The 16,387-nt window shown below is 43.6% G+C and overlaps 1 protein-coding gene across 4 annotated transcripts in view; it reads left to right on the top strand.

Annotated features, from left to right (window-relative positions):
- USP4 (ubiquitin specific peptidase 4) overlaps positions 1-16,387 on the top strand; it is a 96,103-nt gene that overhangs the window by 37,653 nt on the left and 42,063 nt on the right. For all 4 annotated transcript variants that reach the window (XM_075130657.1, XM_075130656.1, XM_048858929.2 and 1 more), the window contains 2 exons: positions 789-872; positions 2,041-2,135. In XM_075130657.1, coding sequence (XP_074986758.1) covers positions 789-872; positions 2,041-2,135 — 179 coding nt within the window. The remainder of the gene's footprint in view (positions 1-788; positions 873-2,040; positions 2,136-16,387) is intronic.

The following is a 16,387-nucleotide window of genomic DNA, read 5'->3' on the forward strand; positions in this document are numbered from 1 at the left end:
GCCAGAGCCTGCATCCCTTCCTGCACCCCTGCCCCAGCCCAGAGCACCCTCCTATACCCCAAACTCCCCAGCCCCATCCCAGAGCCTGCACCCCAGCCTGTGCCCTCACCCCACCCCCGCATCCCACTCCCCCAGGCCAGAGCCCCCTCCCACACCCTGAACTCCTCATTTCTGGCCCCCCCCGAACCAAAGCCCTCACCCCTCCTGCACCCTAACCCCAATTTTGTGAGAATTCATGGCCTGCCATACAATTTCTGTTCCCAGATGTGGCCACTGAGCCAAAAAATGTGCCCACCCCTGCTTTTGATGCATAAAGTCAAAACCTTCTGGGAGACTTTCTCTAGGATGGTTCCTTTTGCAGTGTTAATTGCAATATCCAGTGGCTGGAAATGGAAGCAATTGAGAGAGCAAATAAGGCATGGATTTTTCAACAGTAAGGGTATTTAACCATTGAAACAGCTTTTGGGGGCATTGTGGTGGATTGTTCAATCACTTGAAATCAAGATTGGATGTCTTTCTAAAAGATCTAGTGCCACCCCAAGTTGTTGGGCTAGACAGAGGAATTGCTGGGTGAAATTCTGTGATCTGTGCTGTGGCTGTCTGGGCTTCAAATCTGAACCTGAGACACTGAAGACAGCCAAGTATGACTGGAAACCATACTTGCTATAGGATTCTCTGCTTTTAAGATGTCAGGACTAATGAATTGCTCAACTCCCATTTGCCAACTTTCTGCTCCATGCTTGGATTTATTTTGTCTCGTGTAAGTTTAACGTTCTCTTTGTTTCCAGTATCGGGTAGTTGTGCCAATGATGGGGGCTGTATCAGACCTGTGTGAAGCTCTTTCCAAACTCTCCAAGATCCCTGCAGAAAATGTAAGAGCAAGCACACGCAATAATTTTGCTAATAAATGTGTTCTTTCGTTTTAAAGCATTTTATTATTGGAAAAACTTTGAAATGGACAATAAGCAAAGAGGAGCAAAATAGTAACTAAGCATTAACTAATTGGACTGATACATAACTCCTTGCTTGCCTGAATTCTAAAAAGAAAGCCAGGACACAGGCATACCCTGTTCACTTTGACACCTCCATTATAGTAATGACAGTAATAATGGTTTTAAAAAGTGGGGTGAGGGAAGAGACAGAAAAATGACTGCCACTACCATTGCAACTCCTCTTAGCCCTGGTCTACACTGGTGGGGTTCAAATCTGAGTTACGCAACTTCAGCTATGTGAATAATGTAGCTGAAGTCAATGTACTTAGATCGACTTACTGTGGTGTCTCCACTGTGGTGAGTCGACTGCTGCCGCTCCCTCATCGACTCTGCTTGCGCCTCTCGTGGTGCTGGAGTATAGGAATCGACAGGAGAGCGCTCAGGGATCAATTTATCGCGTCTAAACTAGACGCGATAAATTGATCCCCGCTGGGTCGATCGCTGCCTGCCGATCCAGCAGGTAGTGAAGACATACCCTTAGTTTATCCTTTTTGCCCCTCATATTATTACTTTGTGGGTATCTACTCCCTAGAAACCTCCTTAGTAGCAACAGGAAATGGGATGTACTTTATCTTTCTTAAGAAGTGAATGATTTTATTGCCCATTAAAATGTCAGGCTTGAAACATGTGGTTTGTGGGAAGTTGTCTGGATTCCCATAACTTGTTACCTCATGCCAGTTCAGAGGATCAGTTCAGTTCCTTTTGTAGTTAAGTGTTCAGTTATCTCTGGCTAACATCCCAGCCTGTTGGGCCTTGATGCACTGGGATGTATGATATCCTCTTCACAGGACAGTGGCCACTGGGCTTGACGTGAAGCCACTGGGAGCTGCAGGTCCTCAGTGTCTCAGAAAATTCAGGCCCAATTGTTGTTGTTCTACCTCATTGGTCTGATTAGGTTCAGTTAATAGTATGTCGAATCAACCGTAAGGTGTCACTATAGAGCCTCCATAAACACTTTGGTGATGTGAACATTAAAAATGTCTGAGAAAGAAAAATGAATTGTGAATTATTTTAGTTTGTCTAACTGTCTCTAACTTCACTCTTTTAGATGGTGGTGACAGATGTTTATAATCACCGATTCCACAAAATTTTCCAAATGGATGAAGGGTTAAGTCACATCATGCCAAAAGACAACATCTTTGTGTGAGTAACCATCTCTTTGGAAAGAGCAGTGTTGAGAAGAATGTGCTAGGAAATGAGATTTTGGGCTTCTGTATATAAAAGCTGAAATGTTTTTTCCAACCCCCAGCCTGCCTGTAGGTTGTCCTTCATGTAGTGCCTCCTCTTTGGCCCTATGCCTTTAACGAGGAGGTAGCTGGGGGCACTGTTCTCATGCATGTCCCTGCAGTGGATATGCTTTATTACCAATAGTGATCACAGTGTGTTAAGTGCTTTCCTAACATAAGGAAAGTCAAAGTCTCTACTCTGAGGAGCTCTTAAGTCTGAGTGATTATTTTCTAGTCACTTTGTGCTTATGTTCTAAAACTTATAGGGATGCTGCCAACTTATTTTGATCTTCTGTTATTTATCTTGCTGTCGTGCCTTTGAGGCTTCAACAGAGTTTGTGGCTCCCTTGTGCTGGGTGCTGTACATGTACGAAGTAAGAGACAGTCCCTGCCCCGAGGAGGTTACAGTCTAAATAGACAAAGGGTGGGAGAAAGGAAGTAGTATTACCCCCATTTTGCAGATGAAGAATTGAGGCAGAAAGAGAAAGCGACTTACCCAAGGTCACATAGAAAGTGAGAGACAGACTTGGGAATTGAACCTGGAGTCCTTAAGCAGTTCCTTAACCACAAGACCATTCTTCCTCTCTGTCTAAAAAAACGTGTTTTAGTCTGAGGCTTTGTTTTAGAAAGCTGTTGTGTTGCCTTTGCTGGCGTAAAGTCAGGTGTTCGTTTCCTGTGAAGCAGCTGATATGTCATTCAAGGATGATTGCTGCATGACATTGCAGTCTTGTGCTGTCCTGTCACTCTCTAGTTGTTGTGGCATTGTCATTGAGTAGTAGTACCAGAGTACTAAAAAGCTCTCAGTATGTTATTTCCTGCAGCTGTAATTGTGAACTTGGTGATTGTGGGACAAGTTACAATAATTTGGAAGAGCATTTGGATTCTGTGTAGTCTGTTCCCTGTGATTGATGTGTTGTGGGGTAGAAAGGGGTGTCTTTAAGTTGTTGAGTGCCAAGTTATATAATTACTCAAATTACTAAAATGTATAGTCTAGAAAAACAGAAAATAGTAGGCCAAATCTGAATAATTATGTCTCTTAATACCAACTCAGGGATATCACTCCCACTGTTTTAGTCACACATGGTCCTTTTTATGCCTCTGGACAGTGGTTCTCAACCAGGGGTCCATGGACTATGTTTGAGGTCCGCGAAAGACTTAGACTGAAAACTCACTGAACAGAATTCAACTCCTGTATATACAGACAATAGATTTCCAAAGGGGTCTGCACCTCCATTTGAAATTTCCAAAGGGGGCTGCAAATGAAAAAAGGTTGAAAACCACAATCTTAAGGGACACCAGGATTGAAGACGAGCAAAACAATCGCAGTCATTAACTATGATTATTTCCTTAGTAAAGAAAGGAAAATAAAAACAAAACATAAACATGCAATGGTTACTTCAGTTACAGTTGCTTCTTTGTGGACAGCTTTTAATAGAGATTACACTTTAGAGAGGGGGTCTGCACTTGGATGGGACACTTTTATCTAAGTAAACTACAGCGAAGGTTTATTAGTCCCGAAATCAATACTCAGTCCTCTCTGTGTATCATAAATAACTGAAAAAGTTTATACATAGCAAAGGACTTTTGTCTAAGGGTAGGTAAGCCTGGTTTATTACGGATAAGCTAAATAGTTTACAAATGGAAAAAGTGAGTAATCTTAATTGTTGTATGCAGTGCTGTTGTAGCTATGTCAGTCACAGGATATTAGACAGACAGACTGTGAGTGAGGTAATAGCTTTTATTGAACTAACTTCAATAACTAGTGCTATCTCTTTGACCTTGTATTTAGCCGTGACATCTGAGTACCTTTCCCAGACCTGAGGAGGAGCTTTGTGTATCTCGAAAGCTTGACTCTCTCACCAACTGAAGCTGGTTCAATAAAAGATATTACCTCACCCACCTTGTCTCTCTCTAATCTTAACTAAGTCCGATGGGTGGGGGGGGGAGAGTATTTAAATCAGTTACTTAAAAGAAGCAATTCTAAGAGTGGTCTTGTGACAAGTCGTTAAAGAATATTAGGAATCTTAAATGCTCTCCAAATCCCACAATTTCTGTTATCAACTTTAGCTGTTGCTTTGAGTAGTGTCCCTTTGGGTGCTCCACTGCAGGTGTACATGTGCCTCTTGAGCCTTTGACTGGAGATTTTTCTGTTAGCAGTGTTTGTTTAGCCTGCACATGCATCCTGTGTATCCTGGTACCACACTCCAAGACTATACAGGGATGCGTGGGTGAACTGCCTTCAGTTACTTCTCAACTGCTTTGGCCTGAGATGGACCCTTAACGTGTCTGCCTTGAGCGTGCCTCAGCTATTCCCTTGTGCAGTTTACCTATAGTTTTTGGTTTAGGATTAGGTAGTGTATTTAGTTGTTATGTTTTAGTTGTTAGTAGATAGTTTATAGTTAGTAAGCTATAAGTAATGAGAGGATTTACTTGTTTTGTCTCCTTCCTGTTCCTCCGGGAGCCTTATTCTCCTGGCAGGTCACGTCTCGCTTCCAGAGTTTCAAATGTTGCCTTTATTCTTGAGAGGCTATGTCAGTAAGTGGTAGCCACTCCAAGTGTGTTGTTGCTTCGGGGAGTCCCATGTCTCCCAGAAGTGCAACTACTGCCTGGCCTTCAAATCTGGGGCAAGGAAGAACAGGGAAATTAAACTGAGGCTGCTGATGAGGGCATGTTCCCTTCAACCCACTTCTGAGTCAGGTCAGGAGACCTCCACTGTAACCCTGTCTCTGGACAAATCCAGCACCCCTTCAATGGCTGTTGCAGGTTTCCCCTAAAAAGAGGAAGGCTATGGAAGCCTCTGAGAAACCATTGAAGAATAGGCACTTGGACTGTCATCATACAAAACTAGATCTTGTCCCTTGCTAGATCTATGGTCTCGGAAGCCTCGACCTCTTGGCTTGGTACCATCGAGATGAAAAACTCCTCCTCTGGTACCGGTGGGGCCGGCAAGTCCCGGAGCTCTAAAGAGAAACACAGCTCAGCGAGGACCCTGGTACTATCTATGAGAGACAAGGAGGGCAAGGATAAGCTCTCCAGAGTGGAATAGTCAGTCACAGCCCGCCACTGGTACCTACCTACAAGGCACCCTTGATGCTGGGCAAAACCACAGCTCCAGACACCAGTGGCCCCTGGGATGTTACGCTCCCAATCAGTGGTACCATCTACTTCGGCCATGTTGGTACTGATCCACTGCTCAGTACCGCAAGAATTAATGTACTCTTAAGGGCTTGTCTGAGGTAGATGAACCAGAGTCCCCACTGCTCATGGGTACCAAGTGTCTCTTGGTACTGAGACCTCGATCCGCAGATTACCATCACCCTCTGGTACCATAGGACTCTCCACCCTGCTGGTGCCTCTTCCCCATAATTGGGGGGATATTGAGGAGAATAAAGGAGACCTCCATTCAGTCTCTATCTCTGTACAGGGTTCTCCTATGTATCTGTGTAGGAACCTGTTTTTTGACATTCACAGAAAAGATCCTTGTGCATGACAACAAGGGTGGTGGGATCTCTGGACTGTACATTGCCAGCCATTTGCCAGACCACAAACAGCTAGACATTGTACAGTCCAACTCCCACCATTAATGAGGCGCTCCTGGACTCAGCTAAGACTGTGTGGCAAACACCCACTACCATTGTAAAGGGACAAATAAGAAATATTATGTTCCCCCTCAGAATTTTTGTTCTCCAGCCCTCCACTTCACTCCTTGGTAGTGCGTACAGTAAATGAGCAGCGTAAGCGACATTACTCCTGTAAGGACCAAAAGAGGCTAGACCTTTTTGGACGGAAGTCTTATTCATCCATGATCCTGCAATTTCAGATCACAAACTATCAGGCGATCATTACTAAATATAATTTTACAAGGTATAATAAATGTACTGAAATTTCTTCCACAGGGAAACATAGGGAACAATTTCAGTCCATCTTCTCAGTTCTTTTCAAGTGTCCTTGGATGCCACAGACACCACTACCAGGTCCGTCTTTGCAGCAGTTGTTATACATAGGATGGTGACTCTGGAAGCTATAATCCCTTCAGTAGAGGCAAGTGATTGGTTTTCAACCTATGACCTACAAGACAGCTATTTCCATATAGCAAGACACCCATCACACAGGAAACACCTATGTTTTAATATAGGCCATTTTCAGTACTGAGTACTTCCTTTTGGCCTCTCTGTGGCTCCTCGGGTGTTCTCAAAGGTCCTGGTGGTAGTGGCTGCTTACATCTGATGAGCAGCGATTTTAGTCTTCCTGTACCCTGATAAATCACTGCTCAAAGACTGATCTTGTGAAGCAGTGCTGTCTTCTGCTTTCTCTTTTTTTCAGGAATTGGGTCTGCATCTAAATGCAAGAAAATCCACAATTAGCCCGTGTACAGAAAATACAGTTGATAGGAGCGTACTTGGATTCGTTGGTAGCCAGGTTCATAATTTTTTCAGGTCTGGTCAGGACAGTTCAAGAAACTGTCTACAGCTCCTGGGACACATGGCAGTTTGCACCTTGGTGACCGACTGGGCAAAGCTATGCCTCTGCTGCTTTTATGGCTGGCTCAGAATGACTTATTCACAGGCCAGAAACACTTTGGAGAGGCAGGTCACAGTTCCCCTACAGGTGAGGAACTCCCTAGACTAGTGGAAAAGAATCAGCCCAGCGTTTGTGCAAGCATCTCTTTCATTCACCTAGCTCCAACAAGAACCATGACAACAGATGCATCGCTGTTGGGATAAGGTCACCTCAGTGCCCTCACAACTCAGGGCAGATGGCCACCTCAGGAAACCAGTCTCCACGTCAGCCTGCTAGAACTCAGGGCAGTCAGGAACACTTGCTTTCATTTCCTACCCCTCACTGGGGCAAATCAATCAGGATCATGACAGACAATGTGACCTGCATGTTCTATATCAACAAACAGGGAGGAGCAAGATGCCCCCTCCCTGTGTGCCAGAACTATGAAGCTGTGGAACTGGTGAATAACCCATCAGATCCAATTTTTCAGCTGTCTGTCTCCCAGGCATTCAGAACACCACAGCGGACGTTCTCAGTAGGCGCATCTCCTAGGACTATGAATGGGAGTTGGACTTTCAGAGTTTCCAAAGGTGGGGATTTGCACAGGTGGATTTCTTTTCCATGTCCAAGAACAAGAAGTGTCCTCTATCCTGCTCAAGAGGATGTCTAGCCACCACCCTTGGATGAAGGGTCTGCTCTATGACTTTCCTCCAACACAGCTAATACTAAGGGTGATGAACAAGATCAGACAAGACAAAGCTATGGATATCCTTACAGTACCGAGCTGGCCGAGATATGCTCGGCACTCTTACCTACACCACCTATGCATCCAGTTGCCATTCAAACTTCTGACCTTTTCCCATCTCCTCTCCCAGGGTACAGATCATGTGTTTCACCCCATCGTAGGGGTTCTCTGCCTCAGAGCATGGTTTATCACTGGTTCACAGGGTTAGAATCTTCCTGCTCTTCAGAAGTGCAGCAGGTGTTACTGAACAGTAAAAAGGAGTCAACCCAAATAACTTACCTGCAGAGATCTGATGCGCTACCATTGGTGTCATTGTCACCGACTTGTGCCTGAATCCGTATTGCTATGCCATCCTGGATTACCTGTTGGAGCTAAAGAAATCAGGGTTGTCATCTTGACTAAGGTTCAGTTGGCCACAATATCAGCATTTGATCCTCCAGTAGAAAGGGTATACATATTTACTCATCCTATGTCATTAAGGTTTATTAAGGGTTTTGGGAATCTCTACTCCCCAGATTAGGACCTCACTCCAACTTGGGACCTCAGCGTGGTACTTAAATATCTCTCAAGACATCTATTTGAACCAGTGGCAACGCGCATAACTCATCTATGAAGATGACATTTTTAGTAGTTATCACGTTGGCCCATAGGGTTGGAGAAATTGGGGCCTTGATGGTAGGTCCCCCTTTACAGTGTTCTTCAAGGACAAGGTTTCTTTATGCCCATGCCCTGAATTCTTACCTAGGGTAAAATTGAAATTTCATCTTAACCAGTCCATTCGTCTACCAGTGTTTTTGTCCAAAACTGCATAAGTCTCAACAGGCTTTGACCTGGTCTTGAGGTTTTCCCACTCTTCGGCATACCTCACAAGACCGGACATAGGTAGAAACATCCTTGCCCATTCCCTCCCAGTGGAAGGACTTCCCCAAACAGTCTTTGGTTTTGTTCACCCCAGCATGGCCACTAGGATGATCATGGGCTAATCTTAATAGTTTTACCCGGTACTTAGTTGGAACTACCAACTGTCTCTGAGGATGCCAGTCTTCCTGGCGCCCACCAGAAAGACTTTCTTTGTATAAAAGTCCTCTTTCTACAACAAACCGGGATCAATTAGAAGAGCTGAGAGGTGGTTGGTTGCTCCTTGCCACTGTCCAAGCTCCCTGGAGGCTTTCATCTGCTTCCTGTTTGGCCTGAAACTGTTCCCTTGATGCTGGAGGCATCAGTTCCTCACTGGATTGTGGACCTGGGCTTGGTCCCTTTGGAAGCGATTCAGGTGATGGAGCAGGTTCCGTTGGCAGTGAACCACTCTCCGAGGGTGCACTATGTATTTCAGGCTCTGATTGAGTCTCTTGTATAGGGTTATCTGCTGCTGCTGCCAGTGCAGGCTCGGTGGTGCCCTTTGGTGTTGAAGTTGTAGACGGATTTGCAAGCGCTGGACTCAGAGCTGGCAATGGTTCTGGTGCTGGTTGCTTTGCCAGTTCCGGTTCTGGGACTGGCTTTGGCTGGGCCTCTGGGAATGGATCCACTATGGTTGTTGCAGTTGTTGGCAGGGTTCTAGTTCCCAAACCCAATGGGGAGATACGTTTTTGCGTGGACTACCATAAGCTAAATTCTGTAACTCACCCAGACAACTATCCAATGCCACACACAGATGAACTATTGGAGAAACTGGGACGTGCCCAGTTCATCTCTACCTTAGACTTAACCAAGGGGTACTGGCAAGTACCACTGGATGAATCCGCCAAGGAAAAGTTAGCCCTCATCATCCATGTAGGGCTGTATGAATTTAATGTGCTCCTTTTTGGGCTGCGAAATGCACCCTCCACCTTCCAAAAACTTGTAGATGGTCTCCTAGTGGGATTGGGAGAATATGCAGTCGCCTACCTTGACAGTGTGGTAATTTTTTCTGATTCATGGGCAGAACACCTGGAACATCTTAAAAAAAAAAAGTCTTGGAGCTCATAAGGGAGGCAGGACTAACTGTTAAGGCTAAGAAGTGTCAAATAGGCCTAAACAGAGTGACTTACCTTGGACACCAAGTGGGTCAAGGAACTATCAACCCCCTAAAGGCCAAAGTGGATGGTATCCAAAAGTGGCCTGTCCCGAAGTCAAAGAAACAGGTCCAATCCTTCTTAGGCTTGGCCGGATATTACAGGTGATTTGTACCGCACTACTGCCAAATCGCCGCCCCACTGACAGACGTAACCAAAAAGAAACAGCCAAATGCAGTTCAGTGGACTGAAGAGTGTCAGAAGGTCTTTAATCAGCTTAAAGTGACACTCATCTCTGACCCTGTGCTAAGGGCCCCAGACTTTGACAAACGGTTCCTAGTAACCACAGGTGCGTCCGAGCGTGGTGTGGGAGCAGTTTTAATGCAGGAAGGACCGGATCAAGAATTCCATCCTGTCGTATTTCTCAGCAAGAAACTGTCTGAGAGGGAAAGTCCCTGCACAATCAGCAAAAAGGAATGTTATGCCATTGTGTATACTCTGGAAAAGCTACACCCATACGTTTGGGGATGGCGTTTCCACCTGCAAACAGACCATGCTGCGCTGAAGTGGCTTCATACCATCAAGGACAACAACAAAAAACTTCTTCGGTGGAGTTTAGCTCTCCAAGATTTTGATTTTGAAATACAACACATTTCAGGAGCTTCTAACAAAGTGGCTGATGCACTCTCCCATGAAAGTTCCCCAGCATCAACTGGTTAAAATCGTTCTTGAAATGTGGAACATAGTGTTATTTTTTTATATAATCAGTAGTATCTCTAGAGGTGCATTATTAACTTATTAACTCTTTCTCCTAGCGCTCCAGGAAGAAATCCCAACCAGTGTGGTACAGGCTGTCCAACACCGTCTGTGATTTGGGGGGCATGTCATAACCATACAGCTGGTGGTAGCCTAGAATTCCTCCTTACCTGTAAGGGGTTAAGAAGCTCAAATAACCTGACCAAAGGGACCAATGGGGAAAGAAGATACTTTCAAATCTTGGGGGGGGGGAGAAAGGCTTTGTTGGTGTGTTCTCTGGGGAAAGCAGAGAAGCATCAGGTCAAAAAAAACTCCTTCTATAAACCATCCTGGACAAGTCTCTGATATTACAAAAAGTGTAAGTAAATAAGGCAAGGTGCGTTAGATTACCTTTTTGTTTTCAACTTGTGAATTTTCCCTTTGCTAGAGGGAGGTTTATCCAGGTTTTTTTGTAACTTTAAAGTTTTGCCCAGAGGGGAATCCTCTGTTTTGAATCTGATTACCCTGTAAAGTATTTACCATCCTGATTTTACAGAGGTGATTCTTTTACCTTTTCTTTAAATAAAATCCTTCTTTTAAGAACCTGACTGATTTTTTCCATTGTTCCAAGACCCAGTGGTTTGGGTCTTTGATCATTTTGTAACAAATTGGTTAGGATGTTATTCTCAAGCCTCCCCAGGAAAGGGGGTGTAAGGGCTTGGGGGGATTGCTGGGGGAAGAGGAACTCCAAGTGGTCCTCTTCCCTGGTTGGTTGTTAAATCACTTGGTGGTGGCAGCGTTACTTAAACCCAAGGCACAAGGGAGAATTTGTGCCTGGGGAGCTTTTAACCTAAGCTGGTAGAAATAAGCTCTGGGGGTCTTTCATGCGGGTCCCCATGTTTGTACCCTAAAGTTCAGAGTGGGGAGGGAACCCTGACACACATGCACACCAGAAGTGGTGCACCCATAGGGACACAACTCGAAGAACTGCAGTTACTGCACAAGGTGAGTAGTAACCCCTTCGTATGTGTCCTCTCCAGGAATACATAGTGTAACCAGTCTTGTGGTTAACAGGAGAAGTAGTTAAAACCTTAATTTACAATAGCATTTCAATCTCCCATTATAATCATGAAAAGAAAAATTTAAGTCCAATTCCTTAACAGTGCTTTTGCACTACAAGAATATAGGCATAAGGATAGATCTCTGTCCAGATCTGCCTCTACAAGAAACGACCCCTTCCCATCTCAGTCAGTCAGGTGAGTCCTTGTGTGTGGGTCCTTAAGAATTAGGTCTACATAAACCTTCTGTCCAAAAAGGATTGGCCAAAGGAAGAAGGATGTGACGGTACTGGCTCCATCTCCATTCCACAAATCTAATGAGCAGTACCTAGCGGTTCCATCTGGGAGATCAATGCTGGGACACCATCCGACAGCTCCATTGTGGGATCCCCTGAACACTAGACCCTTGATTGACCAGCATCTGCCAATACCCTCCTAAGGGGCTCCCCAAACCAAAAGGAAGACTGAAGCCTTTACCTCACTGGAGAATATATTTGCTCTGTCATACCCACAGTCTCCCCTTCTATCAGGCTGGGCTCTTCATAAAGACATCCCTATGTCTAGGAAAACCACCCTGAGGTGAAGAGCATCCTCAATGACTATGTCCGCAACCATCCTCCCATCAGTACTGTCAGTACCACCAGCATAAGAGGAGCCTATCATTTCATCAAGTGAATCTGACACTCCAGAGGAGGCTTCCCACCCGCAGGGGAAACCAGCCTGGTCGGAGACCAAAGAAGGTATTGGAACCGTCCACCTCCTTCTGAATATGGCTACCCAGGGGACTGCTGGTACCTGATGCCTTGGCCCACTCCTTCTCTGGTTGATCCTTACTGGTTGCCCTGGGGCCTTTGGGATCTTTACAGTAAGCACCCAGGATCTGTGCAGGAATCTCACTGATCCTCCTCTCCCAGCTAATACCAGCTGGCTTTGTCAGAATGCATGGTGGATGAGGTCGAGCTGATTGAACCAGTTCCGACAGGTATGTCGTCGTCCTCGTCAGATGAGGCAGTTGCTTCATCTCCTTTTCTACTTGATGACCACAAGCCGTATCAGGAGTTGTTAAAGAGGGTGGCAACTGAGCTGCAGATATCTGTTTAGAGAGGTCCAGGATATGCAACAGGACCTATTGGACATCCTCTGGCCCCTTGAGAGTGGCCCTTCCAGTTAGCCAAACCATTTTGGGCCCTGCTAGATCAGTGTGGCATACCCCTGCCTCTTGTGCCCCTACCCCAAGGAGAGCTGGGAAATGATATTTCATGCCAGCTAAAGGGGCAGAGGTTTTTTTTTTTTTTTTTCCCCCCCACTCATCAGCCACACTCCTTAGTAGAGCAAGTGGCTAGAGAAAGGTCTAGGGTGTAGTACTCCAAGACTCCCCCAACTAACAAGGGCGGTAAACACCTCGACCTCTTGGGTAGGAAATCATTCTTGTTGGCTAATCTCCAGTTCAGAGTTAAGTACCAGGAGGAGTTAGCAAAATATGATTTCCTGAATTATGTCAAATTTGCAGATGGTGGATTTGATTTAAATCATGATTTAAATTACTAGTCAGGAAGACTCAATTTAATCATGGATTTCTACATAAAAGTACATTCTTGTTGGTTGTCATAACCGTAATACATATTCTTCACAACTCAGAGATAGATATAGGTTACATTTTTAGAAGGTACACACTATACATTTTTAAAGTGATTTTATTTTGAAAACTTTTCAGATTAGTTTTACAGCTATATCAGAAAATGACTGATTGGTTATTCCATTTACCAAAGGTAATTGAAGCAGATATTTATGAAGTCATTGGGAGGTGAACTATCTCCAATTCAACAGGTTAATCATTAATATTTGGAGGATTTTCTTGCCATGCTGTATTAGAAGGAGAACATCACCAGACAGACATGTAAATTGTTTTATTTAACTAAAACAACATTATGTATTCTGAATTTTTTTTCTTCAGCAGCAAACATATTATATTTTAACAAAACAAGCATATGAATTTTTAAATTTAGTTAAACATTCAAGATTTTTAAAATCAGGTTTGTTTTTATTAAAATTGTTTTAAAGTAAAATAGATGAAATTTAAAAAAAAAAAAAACCACCAAAAATTAAATAGACTGTCAGCTAGGTCAACATTAGAAACTTAAAATATTGGCTTCTGCACCTAACTCAGTCGTCTTCACCCTCATTTTCCTGTTTGTTCATAATCTGGAAAAGAAAAACAAGCTTTCCTGCTTTTTCAGGTCCCAAATGATTTCTCAATTTGGAATGAATTAGTCCAAAGGAAGAAAATATTCTTTCTACACCGGCAGAAGAAGCTACTGTTGTTAAAAGTGAGATTACCACTTCAACAGTGTCTGAATCCAAGTGCTTAAGTGACTTCCACCAGTTCACTGCTGTGACTTTCTTTAAAACCTCATCAGCAAACATATATTTCTTGAACGGTTCACCCTTAGCTCTGAAGTTTATTATAGTTGGCATTATGGAGGGTTGATTGCTGGATGTCCATGTCACAGCCAACTCCTCTTCTTCAGCAGTTAAGGTGTGACCCTGGTAGCGAGTATTGAGAATATTTGCAAGAAAATGAGCTGGAGGTAGTGCTTGTCCCATTTGTTTTTTTTAATGCTTGTAATGTAACTCTGTCATTGCATATTTCTCTCTTTAAGATCTCACTCAGTTCCTTCCAAATTTCAACAGTGTCAGCAGTAAAACAGCTATTTCCCTGCATTTTGTTCAAGGCTACAGAAATAGCTTCAGGGTACTCCAGCATGTGTTCAACATTTCTCTTAAGCCCAATACTGAGAACTTTGGCTGTGACAGTGCCATCTATTTTTCACAATTTTGTTCACAAACTGTCATCAGATTAGGCCAGTTCTTGATCTAGTGCTCAAAACAGTCCAGTACTGAGTTCCATCGCACATCTTGCGGGAGAGTTAGCTTGGTTCCTCCCACTTTTTTCAGGGTAGCTCCTGCAAAGTGGTTGTTATGGAAGTATTTTGCAGTTTCAACAACATTAGCCTTTATTTCTGGAACACTGAAGTCTTTGGCTAGGAGGTGCACCAAATGAGCACTGCAACTGTATGTTATTAGCTCGATACTCTCTTCTAAGTAATTTCTTCTCATTTTGGATACATTTGCAGCATAGTCTGTGACCAAGCTCCATACTAGACATTTGAATTTTTTTTCAGTTTATTGCTTTTACTGCTACTACTTGTAAGTATTCTGCTATGTGTGCATTTCCTGGTGTATCAGTTGTTTCTGTAAGGAAGACCATTCCCTTCTTCTGGTATCACACAAGCACATACAACAGGATCGTGTGGACATTGCTCCACCCATCGAGACTCAGGTTAACAATTTTACCCTCTAGACCTTTTGCATGCTGCTCAATTTCTCTTTCATATACTGTAACCAGCAATTTGCCTGTGACATCTGCTCTGTTGGGTGAGCTGTGTCCTGGTCTTAATGATTGAACCATGTTAATGAAGTGTGGGTTCTCAATCAGACAGAAAGGAGAGTTCATTGCATAAAGAAACCAGGCAATTTTTTCATCGATTACCTCTTTTTGTAATCTGCTGGTTCTGATCACAAACTTATCTATGGTTGTTTCTGGATGATGGAGATTTTTTTTTTTCCTTTTTGCTACAGGTCTGTGACATACATAATGTGACTGAAACACTATCATTGGCAGATAACCAGGAAACTATAGAAAATGATGACAGGTTTCAGAGTAACAGCCGTGTTAGTCTGTATTCGCAAAAAGAAAAGGAGTACTTGTGGCACCTTAGAGACTAACCAATTTATTTGAGCATGAGCTTTCGTGAGCTACAGCTCACTTCATCGGATGCATACCGTGGAAACTGCAGCAGACTTTATATACACACAGAGAATATGAAACAATACCTCCTCCCACCCCACTGTCCTGCTGGTAATAGCTTATCTAAAGTGATCATCAAGTTGGGCCATTTCCAGCACAAATCCAGGTTTTCTCACCCTCCACCCCCCCACACAAATTCACTCTCCTGCTGGTGATAGGCTTTGGAGATTCTTCTTCAAGAGGTAAATTCTCTTCTCCAGAAAAAGGTCATAGAACCAATGCCCCCTCAATATCAAGGGAAGGGGTTCTATTCCCCATATTTCTTGGTCCTCAAGAAATCCAATGGATGGACACCGATTCTTGATCTTCACCAACAATGTATTCAACCAAAAATTAAAATTCCACACTGGCATCAATAATCACCCCTCTGAAAGGGGGCACTTTGTTCATGGCCCTTGACATTAAAGACGCGTACTTTCATATCGACATTCACCCATCCCACAGAAGGTTCCTCAGATTCCTCTTTGGAAGGACTGCTTCCAGTTCAGACTCTTTCCATCTGGGCTAGCTTTGCATAACATACTGCTGTAGATACCTAGAATTGTTAGCTACTCTGTTACCTCTTTGCCTCAGCAAGAGTGAACTTTGCTGGAGATTAGATTTTGTGTTAGCTCCCAGCCACACCAATCTGTCTTCCTCGCCAGCAAACTCCTCAAGGCTCTCCCTGCCTAAACCTTGCCTAGCAGGTAACAATCAGTGAACTCCAGCCATTGCAGAGCCTTTATTACTGTATACTTACAGAAGATATAAAGTTTGCTGCTCTTTCAAAGAGTCAGTACATTACAGTTTATTAGCTTAAGTGGAGTAAACATACCCTTCTCTTCAAACACAGCAGTGAATTGTTTTATAGTAAAAGTAAAACAAATTTATTAAAGAAATCATAGGTTAAGTGATACCAGGTATATAAGGAGTAAAGATAAAGGGTTACAAACAAACAAAAGATAAAAATATGCTTTCTAAAGGCTAAGACCTAACTAAAGATATACTCTTTGTTCAAGACAGTTTCCTCACCATTCTTTTTTCCAGCAGTAGTTGACTAGCTTTTAGCCAGGATCCAGAGTCTAAGGTGCTGGTTTTCCTTTTCTGCACAGGTGAAGGATAATCACAAGTCTTCATGTGTTCTTATATTGCAAAGTCTGCCTTGGTTTCAAGGGTCAGTTGATTCCCTGAGGTTCAGTCTCCTGTTTCCTCCGGGCTGACTTCATTTTGATTAAAGTATTCTCCTAGTGTGTTCCATTGTGATACTTCCTGTCGCAGTTTTACAGGGTAAAT

This window comes from Caretta caretta, chromosome 7 (assembly GCF_965140235.1).
Source record: "Caretta caretta isolate rCarCar2 chromosome 7, rCarCar1.hap1, whole genome shotgun sequence".
Taxonomy (NCBI): Eukaryota; Metazoa; Chordata; order Testudines; family Cheloniidae; genus Caretta; species Caretta caretta.